The sequence below is a fragment of the Achroia grisella genome, unplaced genomic scaffold, assembly GCF_030625045.1.
Source record: "Achroia grisella isolate CSIRO2021 unplaced genomic scaffold, CSIRO_AGI_Agris_v1 utg319, whole genome shotgun sequence".
NCBI lineage: Eukaryota > Metazoa > Arthropoda > Insecta > Lepidoptera > Pyralidae > Achroia > Achroia grisella.
Genome location: NW_026712795.1, coordinates 933,364 through 952,938, shown reverse-complemented (window position 1 = coordinate 952,938; position 19,575 = coordinate 933,364). Strand labels below are relative to the sequence as shown.

At 31.6% G+C, this 19,575-nt stretch overlaps 2 protein-coding genes across 2 annotated transcripts in view; one reads left to right on the top strand and one right to left on the bottom strand.

The window, feature by feature from the left end:
* Nucleotides 1–1,098: 1,098 nt before the first annotated feature.
* Nucleotides 1,099–6,162, bottom strand: LOC131843554 (uncharacterized). The gene is made up of 5 exons (XM_059192228.1): nt 6,056–6,162; nt 4,554–4,684; nt 3,803–3,946; nt 2,726–2,859; nt 1,099–1,314 (listed from the first exon to the last, which is right to left on the bottom strand). Exons 1-5 carry the CDS (start codon nt 6,160–6,162, stop codon nt 1,099–1,101), a joined length of 732 nt encoding a protein of 243 aa, XP_059048211.1.
* Nucleotides 6,163–11,218: 5,056 nt separating this feature from the next.
* LOC131843551 (somatomedin-B and thrombospondin type-1 domain-containing protein) overlaps nt 11,219–19,575 on the top strand; it is a 74,239-nt gene continuing 65,882 nt past the window's right edge. The window contains exon 1 of the mRNA XM_059192225.1: nt 11,219–11,313. The gene's annotated coding sequence lies outside the window, so the exon portion shown is untranslated. The remainder of the gene's footprint in view (nt 11,314–19,575) is intronic.

Genomic DNA, 19,575 nt, shown 5'->3' with positions numbered 1-19,575 from the left:
ATATGACAACAAATTATAGCCTATTTGTTATTCTGATATATAAGCTATATTCCTGTAACAAACATCCATAAACACAGACTTTCGTTTCGTTTATATTATTATTAAGATTACGTAGCGCAATTATTAAGGCATTGGATATTAACTTTATTACGGGTAATAGCCACAAAACCGTCAACATTGTATTGACTGAAAAAGGTCATTTATACAAAACGATTCATAACAATGGTGCTTTATAAAGAAATTTATACGCTGTCAATATCAAACCTCCCTAGTTGATAGCCCCCACGGCGTGGGGATGTTCTCAGAGGTTATTTAGGGTCCCTTACAGAATTGAACTGTGAAATATAATTAATACTGTTTTAAAATTAATTATTATATGCATAAAATTTTGTCTGATTTGTAAAGAAATGTATACGCTGTGCTCTCAATATCAAACCCCTCAGTTGAAGAGCCCCAAGGTGTGGGGATGTTTTCAGAGGTTATTTAGGGTTCCTTACAGAATTGGACTGTAAAATATAATTGAAATTGTTTTGAAATTAATTTTTATATGCATTTTTTTCTACTAGAAGACCACATAATAATAATATTTCAAGACAATTCACGCAGTGCCATCTAGTCCCAAGCTATTTTACAGTAATTTGACATAAAAAAATGAAATATCAATGTTTATGTATAGCATTGTTTTAATTTTTACAGTACAGAATATACAAAACAAAATATAATGTTTTATTTCTACGATTTTGTAATTATATATACTTAATTTAGTCATAAATGAACGATAGAAAATTAGTTTTTTCTCGGTATGCCATAGTTATTTTACTCGGCATTTATTCTTTTCTATATTACCAACACCGAAACAATATAAAAAGATCTATTAAAAATAAATGTTGTAGAAGTGTTTTATTGATTATAATTGATTATCATTAATGTTCTACTTTTTATCAAATTAATTAATAACTTCCCGCTACTGAATGAGGAAAAATAAACATTTTCTTCGAACTGTTATTATTAATTATACCAACACTAGATTATATTTTAGTTCACTGATAATAATTATAATGTAAACGATATATTTATAAAGCTGTAATCTACTTTTGTTCATATTAACTTCTGTAAATCGCGGTTGAATGAAGAAAATATGATTTTCCTCGGGATCTTATCACGGATACTGTTATAAATCATAACATAACCAAATGGTAGGTTTTCATCAAAATCTCCCATTAAAGTATCTTCTTCAGTGCATCTTTTTTCTTCATGCGAGGTGGAATCTTCTTTTGTAACGCTTGTATTTTCTGTATCTGATGTTTCCAAGAGCTGTAATAATAAATTCAATAGAATAAAACAAAGAGTCAATACTTACATCTTATTTTTTAAATTATCTTTTAAATCGTCACTCATAGTATTCTGTATACGTATAGTATCTCTGCACTCCCTAAGGTTGGCTGGTAGAGAATGCTATGAGGATTTTATTTTATTTATTTATTTAAACTTTATTTATTTATTTAAGAATAAATAAATAAAATAAAATCTTTTATTAAAATAAACTTAAATTAAGCACTTATTAAGTCATAATTATTTTTATTTTCAATCTATTCAGAAAACTGTATCATCACAAGAAGTACTAGCAAGATATATAAATACAAAGCAAAATATACATTTCTATAAAAAAATAACAATATACATACATAAATATATAACCCATAAATGTAATCAAGTTTCTTGCTAGTTCTTCTTGTAGTAACTGTAGTAGTGTATTGTTGTAACTTTACATTTCTAAATTGAAATGTGTAAATAAATACAATCTATATTATATTTTATTTAAAGCTTGAAAATGAAAAGCATCTTCTAAAAAATCTTTTATAGTATAATAACGTCTTTACAGTCAATAATTCTATAATCGTTATTTTTATATCTTGTCTTGTATATAAAATTCTCGTGGCACAATGTTAGTTACCATACTCGTCCGAAACGGCTTGACCGATTTTTATGAATTTTTATATAATCAATGAAAATGGAATGCTTTACTCGGCTATATTAACGATATACACGGTCGGGGAAACAGCGCTGACGTAAACATCTGTCAATTTATTTGACTGATCAGCTGATTTTTCGGTGAAGGAAATATCAATAATAAACCAAATTAATCCAATAGACCGCGATGGGCTCACTGTCAGCCATTTTGGATTTTATGTATTCCAAGAAATCTGGGAGAATCGAGTGCTGCATTCACCATAACTCTATTGTCGTTTGCGTTGGGATATCGTGATAGTACATTTTGGACAGCCTGGTGGTCTAGTAGTTTAGCATAACGCTTTACTATCCAACGGTAGCGGGTTCGATTCCTCGCACGGGACAAATATTTTGTATTCATGAGTATGATTATTTGTATCGGTCTGTGTGTTTTCATCATTCATCACAACAATCCGCGACGTGATGTGATGACTATTCGAAAGTGCTTCAATATATATTTATTTGAATAAATGATTTTCTATTCTATTCAGATTAAATTAATCGCGATTTGTCGCGATGGTCGCGGGTTCGATTCTTCGCATGTTGTCAATATTTTGTTTTCATGACTATTGTTTGTATTGGTCAGAGTGTTTTCTATATATATTATGTATTTAAATATTTATATCAGTTGTCTAGTGCCCATGAGATAAGCTTTGCTTAGCTCGGACCTGGGGTTGTGTGGGTTGTACAGGATTATTAATTTATTTTTGTAAACCTCAATGCTTGTGCTCAGCTGTCGTTCAGAGCCAACGCTATTGCTATCAGGAATGGAACGGCCTGGTGTTATGATGTTCACATCCTCTCGATTCACCCCTTGTTTTTGACTTATGTCTGATACATTGGATTTATCTGAAATTGTTTCTGTATTTAACAAATATTAGCTGTTTCTCAGGACTTCGTCTTCTTTTTGTTTTTTACTGTCAATAAAATAAATATATGAAAGTCAGGTGTATAATATTTCACCCCTTCCGTTATTTTATTTGCGTTAATTTTTCTTATGTTTATTCCCTTGATTTTCGGACTATTCGAATACTGTTAGCCGTAGTTGGCCTTTACAGCTCCACCGAACGATAGAGGGCGAGTGCAGATGGCACTCTAAACCCGCGGATGGACTTGTGGAGCGACTAGAATTTGTAGTATGGGATTTTTCTAGAAAGGTATATTTAAGGTCTCTTAAAGGATGGCAACGTTCATGTGACACCCCTGGTGGTTCAGGCGTACATAGTATACAGTAACCGTTTACAATCAGATGGATCGTATGATTCATTACCGTCATTCATTAATTCATAATTTAAGAGCTTTTTTCTTGTCGGTGGAGCTCTTACTATTTTCGACACGACATGTTGTTGATACGACACGACTCCAACATTTTCCTTAACCTGCTGGATATAGCTGGCTTGGCTATTTCTTTCGATAATATCTATACATATAAATAAAATTGGAGTGTCTGTTTGTAATATTGAAATTACCGTTTTTTACTACATGCACCAAAAAATATCAGTTTTTATAATTCTTGTCTGTCTGTCTATCTGTTTGTTTCGGCTAATCTCCGAAATGACTGGACCGATTTTGACGGGACTTTTTTTGGCAAGTAGCTGATGTAATAAGGAACAACATAGGGTACTTTTATTTTAGAAAACAAAAATTTAGAAAATAAAGTTAATATAATAACAGCTAGTTATTTATAAATTCATCGTGTCGTATCAAATGTCTCAATATTTCCCCCCGCCTATTCTCTATAATATAGTTGTATATAAAATATTTAGAATTGTATAATAAATAATGAATTTACCTATAGAGGTTTCTGATTGTTCCGATTTCTCATCTGATGACATGGTGGTGTCTTGGTCATCCCCAGACTGAATGCTGTACTCATCAGATCTGACGCTGTGCAATCGTTTGCGTTTTATCATATCGCTTTCTAACTTGTCAATATCTGTAATATAACATTCATCAACGTTAACCTTTTAGTAGACTGTGAAGTCTTTGCTATACATTTTTCCACTATAGGAACTACGGAAAGTAAACCGCTTCAAAATCCGTTGCATAGTTTTGAAGATTTAAGCATACATATGAACAGACAGCGACAGCGACTTTTATACTATGTACTGAAACATTATTCCCCCCCTAGCTGGGGGGATATAGCCCTATATTTAAAGTTTATTGCTTTAAATTTTTCCACTATATGGGCTACGAAAGGTATACTTTTTATTCTCCCTATAATGCGGTGATAGACTTATCTTGTCACTTGACGGCCTCGGTATTCTAGCGGTTTAGCACACTGCCTTAGTTTCCGAAGGTCGCAGGTTCGATTCCTCGCACAGTACAAACATTTATATTCATGAGTATGATTGTTTGTATTGATCCGGGTGTTTGTCTATTATATATGTATTTTAAAAAATATTTCTAAGTATTCATATCAGTTGTCTAGTACCAATAACACAAGCATTGCTTAGCTTAAGACTAGATAGCGCTGCGTGAATTGTCCTGGTTTATTATTATTATTACACATATGAGTAGCTGCATGAAAAAGAACGGTTTACCTTCAAATAAACGCTTTAGCTTTCTCTCATAAACTTTAGCTGCCCCGTCGATGAGAACTGCTGCGGTACGAAGCGATAGCCGACTACCTGCGTTGTTATGGTCACTGGTGATCCACCCATCAAGCCAAGTACTAGAACAAGAGAAGAAAGAAAATTCGTACTCTAATGGTTTATTACCCACATTCGACCCCTTAACTGCAGTTAATCTCCCTACGGGTCCACTCGTTCCGACTACATTTTTACACACACACACGACACCGTTCTCGCCGGCGAAGACAACGACCCCAAACATACCGTACCGCGCAATCAACCGGGCATCTGCGCGCGCTAGGGCGCTCCATAACGGTGATTCCGGTTCCTCCTCCGATCGAGCCCCGTCCAATTCAAACGGATTTCGAACGGCCTGAGCGGAGGTTGGAACCCCTAGCGGTGCACCAGTTTTAGCGGTTTACGCTGGCGGGAAGCTGTGGAAGCTGATAGGCTGAGCATGAGGTCAGGTCCATTAGCCCATCGTATCGTATTTATCACGATGGTTTTTAGGGGTAATCAATCTGACATGGTACATAGTATATAAGATTTATCTATACATTTATACATATAAATAAAATTGGAGTGTCTGTTTGTAATATTGAAATAACCGTTTTTTACTACATGAATATGAATACGGTTTGTTCCGGCAAATCTTTGAAATGGCTGGACTGATTTTGACGTGACTTTTTTTGATGTAATAAGGAGTACCTTTATTTTAGAAAGAAATCTTTTATTTTAGAAAATAAAGTATAATTCCACGCGGACGAAGTCGTAGGTACAGGTAGTTTATTTATATAACTTTAACGCACACAATATGTAATAACACATTTTGCAGACTTACCACCATGCTGTATTTTCACCAGTCAACTATAGGAAGTGCAAAGAATTATCGTTAGCGGTGTGAATATACTGATATATGTATATATATGGTACTAGTTCACACAGCAAACGTTGTTTTGCCATATAGATTAAAATCGCTATAAAAATAGGGGTTGGTAATGAAAGGGTGAAAAATTAGATGATTGAATATATTATAAATGCCATATTATAAAATAATAAAAAAAATGTCGAAGCCGTTACGGAGGAGAATGGTTACTAACATTGTTACCCGAGAATTTTATATATGACTAGCTGTCCCGGCAAACGTTGCTTTGCCTTAAAATAAAAAAAAAATATTTAGGGGTGGACTACCCCTAATATTTAGGAGGATGAAAAATAGACGTCGGCCGATTCTCAGACCGACTTAATACGCTCACAAAATTTCATAAGAATCGGTCAAGCCGTTTCGGAGGAGTATGGGAACGAAAACTGTGACACGTGAATTTTATATATAAGATTTATTTACTTAACATATTATGGTCTCATTATATTTCAAATCGAATCAGATATCAAAGACTTCACATTAAGCAAATGATATAATTAGGAAATTTTTCGTGCCTACCATGTATTTCTCCGTAAAGCTTTATATTTACCAAATATCCGGCAGTTTTTCGTCTTCCAAATTAGTGCTTTGATCATTAGCGGCCCGCCATATGTTCTTTATACACGAAGAGTTCATTAATTTGCTGTCGTAAAACATGATTAGATTTTGTAAGAAAAATGATACTATAATAACTCAAAAGTAGGTTATAAAAACGTAACAAAAATTAAGGTAGATATACTTGTTGTTTTAATTTGCTATTGAAGGTAGATTTGGGTTTTAAAGGAAATTATTTGTCTATGGTTTTTCATCATAAAACATGGCCGTCATACCATAAAGTCAGTTGATAAATAATTGAGTGATACAAACTCTATGCGTGATGGCTTCTCGCCAATAAAAATCAACGGGCAAAACTTTGAATTTAGAATTAAACAATTCGATTTTTAAATAATATCGACGCATAATTGCAGAAAATATTTGATAAGTTTAGCCTGAATTGGTTTTCTTATCGTGCGTTTGTTTTATTTTGTTATAGAAATACTAAAATACAATGCATACTTAATTTACAAATATTATTAATATCTTTAACAAAAATAATACAAGAGGAAATATTATATTGAATAGAAAACTAACCTATATCGCTAAAATAAGTAATTTTTGAGAATAAGAACTGCTGTACATAGATTTTGAAAGAAATTATAACATTATATGGAGACCCCTTCTTACCTTTAATTCGGGGTGAAGATAGATATTTTACTCATTTATCGTCCTACATTTTAAAACAATTGATAAGACAGGCAGGGAGTTTATTTTAGGAAGTTTTCCAATTAGGAAAATGTTGGCTGCCACTTCAAGAATTTCTAACTAAAAATGAATGTAGTCTAACTTTATTATTATCACTGTAAATTCTTCATTTCTGGTTGTTTCTTGCTAATAAACTAGAAATCAAAATGATTTATTCATGTAGGATCTTTTCGACATTTGTATAAGTAAATCTTATGTATAAAATTCCCGTCTCACAATGTTAGTTATGAAATTTTATATGCATATTCAGTAGCTCTGAGAATCGGTTACTATCTATTCATATCCCTATATAAGGGTTTTCTACCCCTAATATTTGTTTTTTAAAATTTGGCATTTTATGCAATGTGGCTTTAAAATACGTACAACCCAAAATTTTCACCCTTCTACATCAACCCCTATTTTTTAATAGCTATTTTAATTTATATGGCAAAACAACGTTTGCGAGGTCAGCTAGTTATTTATACTATTTTTTAACGGTACCTATTATTATCGGGTAAGTTAGCCCCTCCTGGCTAAGTCACCAAGAATTAACTACTTTTTTTCAGAGCGACTGCTGAGGACTGTAAGGTCGACAGGATATATATAGACAAATATATTAGCAATGAGGTCACTAGTTCTCAGTAAAAATCCTCCCCTATTTATTGTTATAAAAGCTGACAACGTGGGACGAGGCAAAGGAAACGAGGCAAACAGTCACGCCTCGTTGACAAGTCTATAAAACAATAAGGCTTACTGAACGCTCGCTTTTGCCTGTTTGAATTTGCAATTTTATAATTAATTACAATGTGCTTACGGCATACGATGGGTAATCTATTTACACCATGATATCTTGCTAATATTATAAATATGAAAGTTTGTTGTTATGGATGGATGTTTGTTACTTTTTCACGCAAAAACTATTGGACTACATGTACGAGTGTATAATAATAAGCACGACGAAGTCGCGCGGGTCAGCTAGTGTATATATATAACGTTGTTTTTTTTGTTCATGTAATTTTTTTATTAGATGATAATGGAACGGTGCTGTGCTAACGGCTTACGCTGGGGGATCATCAGTGGAAGATGATAATATGAACACGAGGTCAGGCCAGCCCATCCAGTTTGGTTTCCAGGGGTAACCGTGTGGAGGTCAACCTGACATAGTACATTGCTAGTAATGGGTGCACATTACTAACAATCCCCGTCGCCCTGTTCATGTAATTGTGATTGCAGACAAGCTGACTGTAAGTGGCAATCGAAAACTATATACAAAAACAGTATCACGGCCATCATGCCATCATATGCGTTAAATAATAAAGATGAATAAAGAATTTAACATACAAATGAATATAAAATTTATTATAATTTTAGAAATAGACTGACATTTTTCCATATAAATTGAAATCGCAATTAAGGGTGAAGTTTTAGGGTTGTATGTATTGTTAATGCCATATAATAAAAAAATAAAAATAATTAAACGAAACTATAAAAAAAAAATTGGGGCGAGCCACCCTTTACACTTAGGGGTATAAAAATTGGTTATAAACCTATACCCAGGCCTATTGAATATACATATAAAATTTCATCAAAATCGGTCAAGTTGTTTTGGAGGAGTAAAACCAAGAAACCTGTGACACGAGAATTTTTTATATTAAACTAGCTATCGTCCCGTTTTCGCACGGGTGTACATGTATTATATATATAAACCTTCCTCTTGAATCACTCTATTTATTAAGAAAAACCTGTTCAAATTCCGTTGCGTAGTTTTAAAGATTTAAGCATACACAGGGACAGACAGCGACAGCGATTTTGTTTTATACTATGTAGTAATGATGAAATGTTCTCTTTTCTTTGTAGTCGGTTAAAAAGAGGTAATAAATATAATATACAAGCGAAAACGGAGTTAAATAAAGACGAAGGTGGGTGCGTAATTCTCAAACAATAGAGCGCCCATATAATATATTGTGGTGAATCTCTTGTAATGGTCGAGAGAATTTAGCAGGTGCACGCCAAGTAGATTTCTTGGAGGTTAATTTATTGCTTTTTATAATTACTTTCGATGATGTAAGACATGGCGTGTTACGAGGAGTTTATTGTCAATAATTAATCATAACTAGTTTCCCACTCCAGCTTCGCATGGGTGTACATGTATTGTATATATAAACTTCCATCTTGAATCACTCTATCTACTAAAACCGCTTCAAAATCCGTTGCGTAGTTTTAAAGATTTAAGCATACATAGAGACGGACAGATAGCGACAGCGACTTTGTTTTATACTATGTAAGTAGCTACTCGCCCGGTCTTCGCACGGGTGTACATGTATTATATATATAAATCTCCCTCTTGAATCACTGTATCTATTTAAAAAAAATGCTTCAAAATCCGTCGCGTAGTTTTAAAGATTTAAGCATACATAGGGACGGATAGATAGCGACAGCGACTTTGTTTTATACTATGTAGTGATGATGATTGTACATACTCGTACATGTATATACAATAAATATTATTAATCAGTTTTCTTCATTTGGGACATGGGAAAGAAGTTACATATTATGTACATATATAGAGGTCTAACCTAGTTTGGGGACTACAGATAATAGAAGTAAAAGTTTTATTGTAGTAAATATGTAAATGTAAAACTATATATAAGTGAAAATGTTAATCTATGTAAATAAATAAGTCTCAATATTACGTAATGTTACTGGTGTCCTCACTAGGTCATTACAATGGCCTGTATGAATAACGTAACAGAACAATTAGTTTATTTATGTCAATTAATATGAAAAAACAATTTCTTAAAGCTCTTATTCAGAAATGCTTAAAATTTAAGTATTATTGGATGATCAAATTTGCTTTAATAGCTAGTGAAGCTTTAAGTAAGATTAAAAGTATTGGCTTTTTTAATATTCACCTTAATTAGCAACAATAATTAACATGAAATTTTCGCAGTTTCCAAAAACGGGACAATTTTGCGTTCCATATTTCGTTTTGGGATCACTAGGACTCGTAAGTATAAAAAGGGACAGTCCCGTTTAAAATGGGACGTCTGGTCACGTTATGTGTGAACGATATCCAGATCTATTTCCAGGTGAAAATTTAGTTTATGTAATTCATTCTGTAACAAAGAATGAGAGATTTTTGAGTTAATAGATACTGCTGTCATAGGACGCAAGTCCAATTAATATAAAATTAAAGAGAATATACATTTCAATCTAATATGTGTATAATTGTATGAATTAGTGGTCACCCAATGAACTAAATTCGACCTTAACTAATTAGGACTTTGAGTTTAAGGTTCTATTGTCAAATCCATTCATGGGTCTAGCTGTTTCAGAGACTAGCAATAAGGAACTGAGAGACACAGAGAAAAAAAAATTATTGAACTGATTTTTGATGTAACTGTCTGTCATATTAATGAAAAACTTAATTTGGTCTCATAAACAGACATTTAAGTTTAAGTTATTTTTGTTTATATTTGACGGTCTCGGTGATCTAGCGGTTTAGCACCTTCTTAGCACCGTTTTACTTCCGATGGTCGCGGGATGGATTCCGTGCACGGTGCAAACATTTATGATTGTTTGTATCGATCTTGGTCTATATTATGTATGTATTTACAAAAAAAGCTAAGTATTTATATCAGTTGTCTAGTACCCATAACACAAGCTCTGCTTATCGTTTGACTAGATGACGCTGTGTTAATTGTCCAGGGTTATTATTATTATTTTAACTTCAACAAATTTAACATTATTTTGTATTAATTAAAAAATAATAGTCTTCAGTTTCGAGTTTCTATTAGAGGATTGGAAACTCGTCAGTAGTCAATTTTAGAATAAAGATCTTTATTTTATATGCTTGTTGTGTATACAGACCCGTTTTCAGTTGACCATAATACAAGGACGTGCGGTATCTACCTCTTTTTGTTTCAATCTATGCCCACAGCAGTAGTTTTCAGTGGAGACCTCAATTTTTAGTCAAAATATGTTAACTATGTGTGAGTGTAGCCCACACGAAATACGATAAGCTCAATTTTATGGTAATTGTGTGTGGAATATGAAAGGTAAGGTCTATGAAGTTACATTTTACCAACTTAAAATTGAGCAGGTTCTCCATTCAGTTTTGTTTGTTAATTTATGAGTTATTCATTTATAAACTGATTGATTTTTGTTAGAAATTAAAGACAAAACTTTTTAAATTTAAAAGTCGCTACATTTTAATCAACTCCAAAAAAGGTGTAGGTTCTCAATTCATTCGATTGTTATACATAAAATCCTCTTGAATCACTCTATTTCTAAAAACTGCATATTTTAAAAGATCAAATTATATATTATATTCAGATATTTTATTTGTTAATACAAGAAGTGTTTTAAGATCGACAACCCTGTTCTCTCCGGTGATTCTGTAAACGCAGTTTGGAGTCAGACCGTGCCGGTATTTTGGGGCGGACGGACGTCGCTCGAACCCGCCCGCGAATCCATTCGGTCTCGGAGAGCTTTAGTTTTGTGAAGTGTGATTTTGACCGGAAATACGTGAGTACTGTTCAAATTTATATTTTAGTCAACGATCTGATTTGTTTGTTTCGAATAATTTTTTTTTAATTAGATATTAAATAATTAAAGAGCTCTATAATAATTTTACAATAGTTTTTAATATATTTATGGTTATATTTTTTCAATAAGGAATTATAGTAAAATATATTATTTGTTCGTTTTCTATATAACAAGCTTTTACGTAAGCTATAAAAGTTTTAAGTAATATATAGAGAATTTTTAAACATACAAAACGTCAATTATTTTTTATTATGTATATAAATATTTTTTTATATAGTTTGGTTAGATTATATAGACAAGTGCAATTATACTATATATATCTAAATATACAATTAAAATACTTCCCAATGTTCGGAATATTTTCACAATATTTTTTATATTAATTCCAGATTATTGTATTTATAATAAATACTGTATTTTTCCATTAGGCAATAATAATATATTATTTAACTTTACATTTGCATGATGTAAAGTTTAAGATTATAAAATTGTATTTACTTTAGATAAAAATTAAATTATACCTCTAAATATTTATTTTATATTTTAGTCCAGACCATAAGGTATAAAGAATAAAGCAGTGTATAATATTTAGGTATCTATTATATTAATCTGTAAAATAAAATATTTCCTTTTAGTACATATGTATAAATATTAATGAAAAGCTCTAAAAACATTTGAAGCAACGATAGGGCCATAGTTTCTATTACTTAATATCTTTATATATACAAATTACGTGTCACGTTGTTTGTCCGCGATGGACTCCTAAACTGCACTGCAACCGATTACAAATTTGATTTGTAAATTGTGTGGAATTTGATCCAACTTCTTTCAGTATAGCTTACATCTCAATTTATAATTGGTATATTATTTTATTCAAGAACCTTAGCCACAGCAACGCGTGGCCGGCTCTGTTAGTATTTATTATATATTAACTATATACTGAACTGGACGGTAAAGTAAAATTATAATATAAAAAATTTGACGTTCATAAGCAACTAAAATGTCCCACATGAAAAAATGATTTTTGAATTTGAATATAATAATCTCTGCACACATTGTAAGAAAGTGATTTTTTAATAAAATATTTTGTTTTTCGTGAAAATAATGTATGTATAAATTATGGCCGGCTCGCCAAAAATTATGTGCATGTATTTATTTATGCAATCGATTTAGGAATAAAAAATATCTGTACAAAATTGAGGGCTTAACTAGTTTAATAACGGTAACAAGATAATGACTTCACAATACAATGGTTGTGGTAAGAATAATAAAAAGGCAAGGTTTTTTTATTGATGATAATGGAATGGTGCATCTGCTTGCGCTAACTCTTTACGCACGAAGTATGAGGTCAGGTCAGTCAGGTCGTGGCAAATTCACCGGGAATTTTTCGAGATGGTATCTAGTGGGAACCGCGAGGAGGTCAACCTAATATGGTACATTGTTAGTAATGGGATCAACCGTCCACATTATTAACAACCCCTTTCTCCCTAAAATGCAAGTTTTTTTTATGGATGATAATAGAATAAATGGTAATAACGGTTTACGCTGGCAGGGCACCAGTGGAGAATAATAAGATGACATATAACAGCACAACGGACATCACGTGATAGTGACGTATGAAGTTACAGGATAAGAGGCATGATATCCTAGTACTCTGGAATGGCAACGCATGAGTGGTATCATTTGTATCATATGATAACGTGATGTTCATACTGATGATTGTGTTCAACACAAAATGACATGTCCACACCTCGCTTTCCTTGAAAACGAAAACGACATGGGCGAGAGTACCTATGTCTCCCTAATCTAATCAGAGATATAAATTGACACAAAAGTTTTATCAGCCGGTTTTGAATCCACTACTTTTCAATCTAACACGGTATAGTAACCACTAAGCTATGACCTTGTATTATAAACCTTATAATCCTTTGATATTTAGTAAAAAAATATTGTTACGTTTATTTACGTACGACTATTACATATTCAGTGCTTTTATCTACGAGTTATTTTGTAAATGTAATATTTCATTTCACGATACGCATGTGGCAAATTGTTTTTTATTCTAAATGTAACTACAGAAGAAATAACTAATAGGATATTCTATTATTTTACTGTGTATTTCGGATTGTAGAGTGTTCGGGGAATTCATGTTCGTAGACAGAACGTAATGAATAAATTATACGTCTAATTTATTAATATTGGTAATTAGATTTTCAAATAATAAATATGTAGGTATATTATTATTGTTTTAATTAATAAAAAAGTCATTCGTAATTAAAAATAAAATAGAATTGTATAATATTTAGGACTAAAAATACTAAAATTAAAATTATATAATGTTAAAGACTAAACGTATCTATGTTTAAATAAACAATAATATTATAATAGTAGTAAGGTAGTACAGTGATTACAAAGCTAAATAATATATAAATAGTGATCTTAACCAAATAAAGAAAAAAAGTATAAGAAGTTTCATCGTTTTAGCTTTAAAAATTACCTAAAATGTTCCCCTATTTTAATTGACCCTTAAGAGTAAAATTATTACAAACTTTGAATGTCATATTTATTTATATTTAATGTACAGCTATATAAGTTTTAAGCTTCTAGCTTTAAGAATTACCATACCTCCATACAAGTATTCATGTCTCCTTTCAGCTCTTTTTTTGCATTAAAAAGGAACCTACGTCCTTTCTCAAGGTCTACACTATCTGTTCTCGAAATTTCGTTTAAATCGAATGACTTATTTTGTCGTTAAAACAAGACAGACAGACAGAGTTACTTTAGCATTTATAATATTAGTAAATAAGGAGTAAGGATACATCTTGATGCTCACTTTTTAAGCTTTCTCAGTGTATTTTATTTTCTTTTTTAAATAATATCTGTCGCTTTCTTTGTGGCGACAACCTTTTGGCCTATATATTTTATTCCTGGCAGTTCTTCGGTGTTTTTTTTTGGGGATGATAATGAAATGTTGCACCCGCCTGCGCTAACGGTTTTTCGCTGGCGGGGCACCAGTGGGGGATGATAAGATGAACATGAGGTCAAGTCAGCCCATCGTGACAAATTAACTAGGAATTTATCACAATGGTTTCCAGGGGGAACCGACTGGCAGTCGACCTAGCATGGTACATTGCTAACAATGGGAATTACTAGTTCCCATCACTAACAATCTCCTTCCCCCAGTTTTTCAGTGTTCTAAACGATAATCTTATGATAAATGTGATTTGTTAAAAGCCATATTGGAATTGAATCGGTGATGAATAAAATTCGGGTAGGGATAAATGAGGACGGGCAAATCGAATGACCATTTAAATAAAATCTAATAATTGGAATGGAATGAAGTGCGCGGGATGAAAGCCGGGTAAATACATAGATTATACGATCATACAATTTGTAAAATCAAATCTGAGTATGTTTAAATTACATGACGAGTGCCTCGTGGCGTAGTGGTTTACTATCCGTCATACTCGTGAACGAGTCCTGCTTGTAGGGACTGGTCTGCTCTAATCACTACGACTGATTTATTCTTATTTAGTTCTCAACCAGTCGGTTGTATATTTAATATTCTCTCTATTTGAGTATTTCATTAAACTAGTACTAGTTTGTAGTTTGTATTCACACAGTTTGACTTAAAAATGTAAAAGTAAAAATAATTAATTAGTTTATTTGTATACCATATTTGTAATTATGATTTTTTAATCGATCTATTTTTCTTTAGTACTTACTTATCACATACCATGTTGATATATATTGTAATTTTAAATTATTATTTTTATATAAATGAATGTTGTCACTCCTGGCACAAAAATATAATTATGTAGTAATATATGGCACTATGTTGATAACCTTTGCCTAAACCTCAATATTTTTATCGACGAATTTGAACTAAATTTGTAACCGATTAAAAAAAATCTGATTGTTCTAAGTGGGTTAGTAGTTGTTGCTGTGTGAATATATCAGAGAGATTTTACTATATTTAGCAAAGCAAAATGGGCAAGAAACTTGACTGATTTTTTTATCTAAACATCCATTCTTACTAATATTTTCAATTATTTATATTATTTTCAATACAAAATATACGTATATAGTTTACTCTTTATAACATTAGCTATCTGCCAGTGAAAGTCCCATGAAATTAGTCCAGCCGTTTCATTTTGTTTGAACAAGTAGACGTTTTGTTTTAATTATATTTTTGATGTAAGTAGATACCGTAATATACCTTCTAACTGCATTTAGTGAGAAGCTATTAAAATTGTTTTAAATTACAAATAGACATTTCAATTTTATTTATTTGTATAGATAGACCTCTTCTGGTACAGTCAGCAATATATCCCTACTCTCCTTGTCACTCAGTGCCTAGAAATAAAAAGCATTTCTGAAATCCATAGAGAAAACTTTCCCTAAACACAGACAGTTGTTTAAATGGAACCATTTTGTATGTGTCAACGAGAAAGTGCCAGATTTTATTTGGTAGTATATTGTGGCCAGTGATGTGGGCTGTGTGTATAGAACCTTAAGAAAAAACTAAAACCCTTAGAAAGTATATGACTGTACTAATAATAGTAATTGTAAGAATAATTCTATGAGTAACTACTAAACAATTGATAGAAATAATAATAATAATAAAATAAATAAATAAAAATAAAAAAGCCTTTTAATTCCCAAAATAAGAATATTACATGCATTTCTTTAATTACATCTTATTAATATTATAGACGCGTTAGTTTGTGAGTATGGATGGATGTTTGTTACTCTTTCACGCAAAAACTGAACGGATGTTGATGAAACTTTACAGTAAAATAAAGCTTATACATCAGAATAACATATAAGTGGGCACACCTAGTATATTATTATTATTATTTCACTTTTAATTATTTTAATAATTCTTATTTATATCAATTATATATTTTTTGTATACTTATTATCATCATACAATAATCATTAGATTAGTACTACATTTATCCATTTCTCTTTCGTATCTGGGTATCCATATAAAGATACAGGCCTCATCCAACCTTTTCCACTTGTCTCGTTTTTTATTCATACATCCGTAGATACAAATATATCTTTTCAATCTTCTCACACCAGTAACTAAAGAAATAATATTACCCCTGGACAATTCAAGCAACGCCATCTAGTCCCAAGGTAAGCAGAGTTTGTGTTATGGGTACTAGACAACTGATATGAATACATATACATAAATATAATTTTGTAAATACATACATAATATACACAGAAAACACCCAGACTTATAGAAACAATCATAGTCATGAATGCAAATGCTTGTATCGTGCGAGGAATCGAACCCGCGACCATCGGAAGTAAAGCGGTGTGCTAAATTGCTAGACCACAAAGGCCGATAAAAACACTTAGGCAAATGGTTATATACATAATATATGTATAAAAGCAATATTTTTTGAGACAAAATAAAGCCTATGTTCTCGTGATACGGTTTGGATTCTGACATAGTAACCAGCAGACAAAAACACTTTACATTTATAACACTAACTATTTCCTGCGGCTAAGTCTTCTTTTCTAAGATAAAAGATAGCCGTTATAAAAGATGTCAGATATAAGTATAGTATAACAATCAAACATTGTAAAAATGTTACCCTTATGGGGGTAAAATAAAATATAGGTTGAAAGTAATTTACGAAGCTATAATGATGAAACTTTTGTCATAAACTTTTTTAGGTTAGATTATTAAATATTTTTTTCTTTATTTGGTCAAGGTCACTATTCCACGCGGACGAAATCGCGGGCATAGCTAGTTAATAATGTAGTTAACCACAGCTAGTGCAACCTAATAGAAACGTCGTGAGAGCAAAATGCCTATATTTACCATAGAATTATTCGTGTTAGAATGAGTTTAACTATAATAATAATGAGTAAACTAAAAACTAAACGCAAAACCTAAAAAATATGTAGACCGATGGATAGACAGTCGGATAGGCTGAATTTGCATCTCTGATTGCATGGTAGATCAACAATAATGTCTATTCCAAAATGCTTATATAAAGGTTACTTGAATAAATTAGTAAATAAAAATTAAGGACCTTAGAGTGCATTTAAAAGCGTCTTCCGTAAAGGAAAACGCCTGTGTTTAAATATAATAGCATTGTGGAGTAATATCCGGCTCTTAACTTTGGTTTTTATAAAACAAAGCGTCATAACTCCAGGTTAGACAATAGTTAACAGAGAAAGAAAAGATTTATCGATGGAGCCCTAGCGGTGACGTTACAATTTCTTAAAACACTGTCTGTTTGCCAGCGATTAGCGGTGTTGTTTGAATTATCTGATTTATAATTATCTAATTTAATTTATTTACCTACGAATACAAGTTTTGTGTAATCCATATTAATATAATAAATCCGAAATTGCGATCTATTTGTCACTTTCTCATCTCTAAACTATTATAACTACACGGATGTTAATGAATTTTGATATGACGAGAGGTTGTATCGCGAGAATGACTATATTTTATAGTACTTTTTTCATAAAACGGCAGTTAAAGCCGGCCAGATTGAGGCATATAACTACTTATAAAATATATGTCATGTATTTGACATATTTTTTTATATAAATTGCTAGCTAATTCCAATTCAAAACTTCGAGAATAAACTTAATATAAGCAATATTAAGTTTATTACGAAAGAGAGTGGTAGAATAAAAAAAATGTTACTATATTTTTTTATTCTACAACTCGTTTTGGAACGCAGACTCATCACAAGAAGAATGAGAAAGAAACTTCCGCGTTGGTCATTTAAATAAACGTTGTTCAAAATTATTTTTTTAAGATTATGTGAGAATAAAAATTACCAAATAGTAAAGTACCTTAATTGTTACATTAATATCGAAGTATACTTACTTATATTACAATTGTTTTGAATTGGAAATAAATTTAAATTTATTTTACATTTTTACAACCAATTGCTTCATCATTTTACCAACGTTGCAAGCTACGCTAGCAGTCAGACAGTGGCCTCTAAAGTCTAAGACCATTTTATTTTTATGATAAGTGTTTGTTTATTTGTTTACATTGTGAATGACCACGTCATCAAGTTACTATGAATGGCCATGTTACACAATAGGGTACGGTCAACAGCGGGGACCCCATTATATATTTTTTGTAGCCTTTTGAGGCGTAAGAATTTCTGAATACCGGTTTCGTTATTTTGTTGTGTCAAGTGTTGAAAAGGTAAATAATGATAGTACTGTTGGTAATTTGGATGGTATCATTTTACAATCTGTGCCCACGATATTCTCTACGACCGTACAATTAGTCTTAACTTATATTAGATTGAACTGACTATTGTAGTTTTTTTTATATCACGATGGTGGCAGGCAACCATATGAGTAATAATGTTATGAAAATTTTAAGCATTAGACTTTATATTACAAGGTCTTGAGCCATTAGCATTAAAATTAAAAAAAAAAGGTTAAATAAAAAAAATGTAACGGCATGAATAAAGCAGCCTTTGATATTTATTTATAAATATTAGATAGGAATATTGTCGGTATGAACTTATAGGGTCAACGGCAGTAAATCATAGAATAACTAGTAACGTATTCGATAAATAATAAGCAGAGACAAGAAAGAATCAGTATCATAGGGCAAAGGGCAATGGACTCGATATACTTAGTTCGTTTAAAATATAGTGTGGTATTTATAGCGGTTGATTAGGTAAATAGAGCGAATGAGAAGATAGAGCACGTATATCAATCACGCATGGGTCAGTTTTCCCGCCAAAATTGTATCGAGCGCCATTTTGAAATTTATTATTTTTTTAATCTAATTAGCAATAACAAAAAGTTCATAATGTTACTACAGAAAGTCGGTATAGAGAAATAAATACATATATATAGTGTTTGGGTAATAATTATATGGGCATAAAACATAAGGGCAATGATTTAATGGGTCTGGATTTAATGTCTATTAATACTTTAATGATATTTTAATAATAACTAAATATTATTTAATTAGTACTTTAATAATAGAATTGTGTGCTGTGAAAATCAGTATTTTTTATTACGTCTGTTTATGTTTCTATTTCAATCTCGGTGAGTATTCTCATTTCAACCATCCTTTCCAGACAATTAAGTACTACGTATTAATAAAGAAAAAGAAATTATTACGCCCGATTCGCAAAATTCCATATTGAAGTCTCAAGGGAAGACCTCGGTTGAAAGCTAATTCCACGATCTGAAGGTTTACGAGAGAAATTTCCTCTGAAACCGCAC

Coding starts and splice junctions, on each gene's coding strand:
- LOC131843554 (XM_059192228.1), bottom strand. CDS start 6,162: ATGTTTTACGACAGCAAATTAATGAACTCTTCGTGTATAAAGAACATA. Junction 3,947..4,553: donor GCTAAAGCGTTTATTTGAAG/GTAAACCGTTCT, acceptor GTTATATTACAG/ATATTGACAAGTTAGAAAGC. Junction 2,860..3,802: donor ACAATCAGAAACCTCTATAG/GTAAATTCATTA, acceptor AAACAATTTCAG/ATAAATCCAATGTATCAGAC.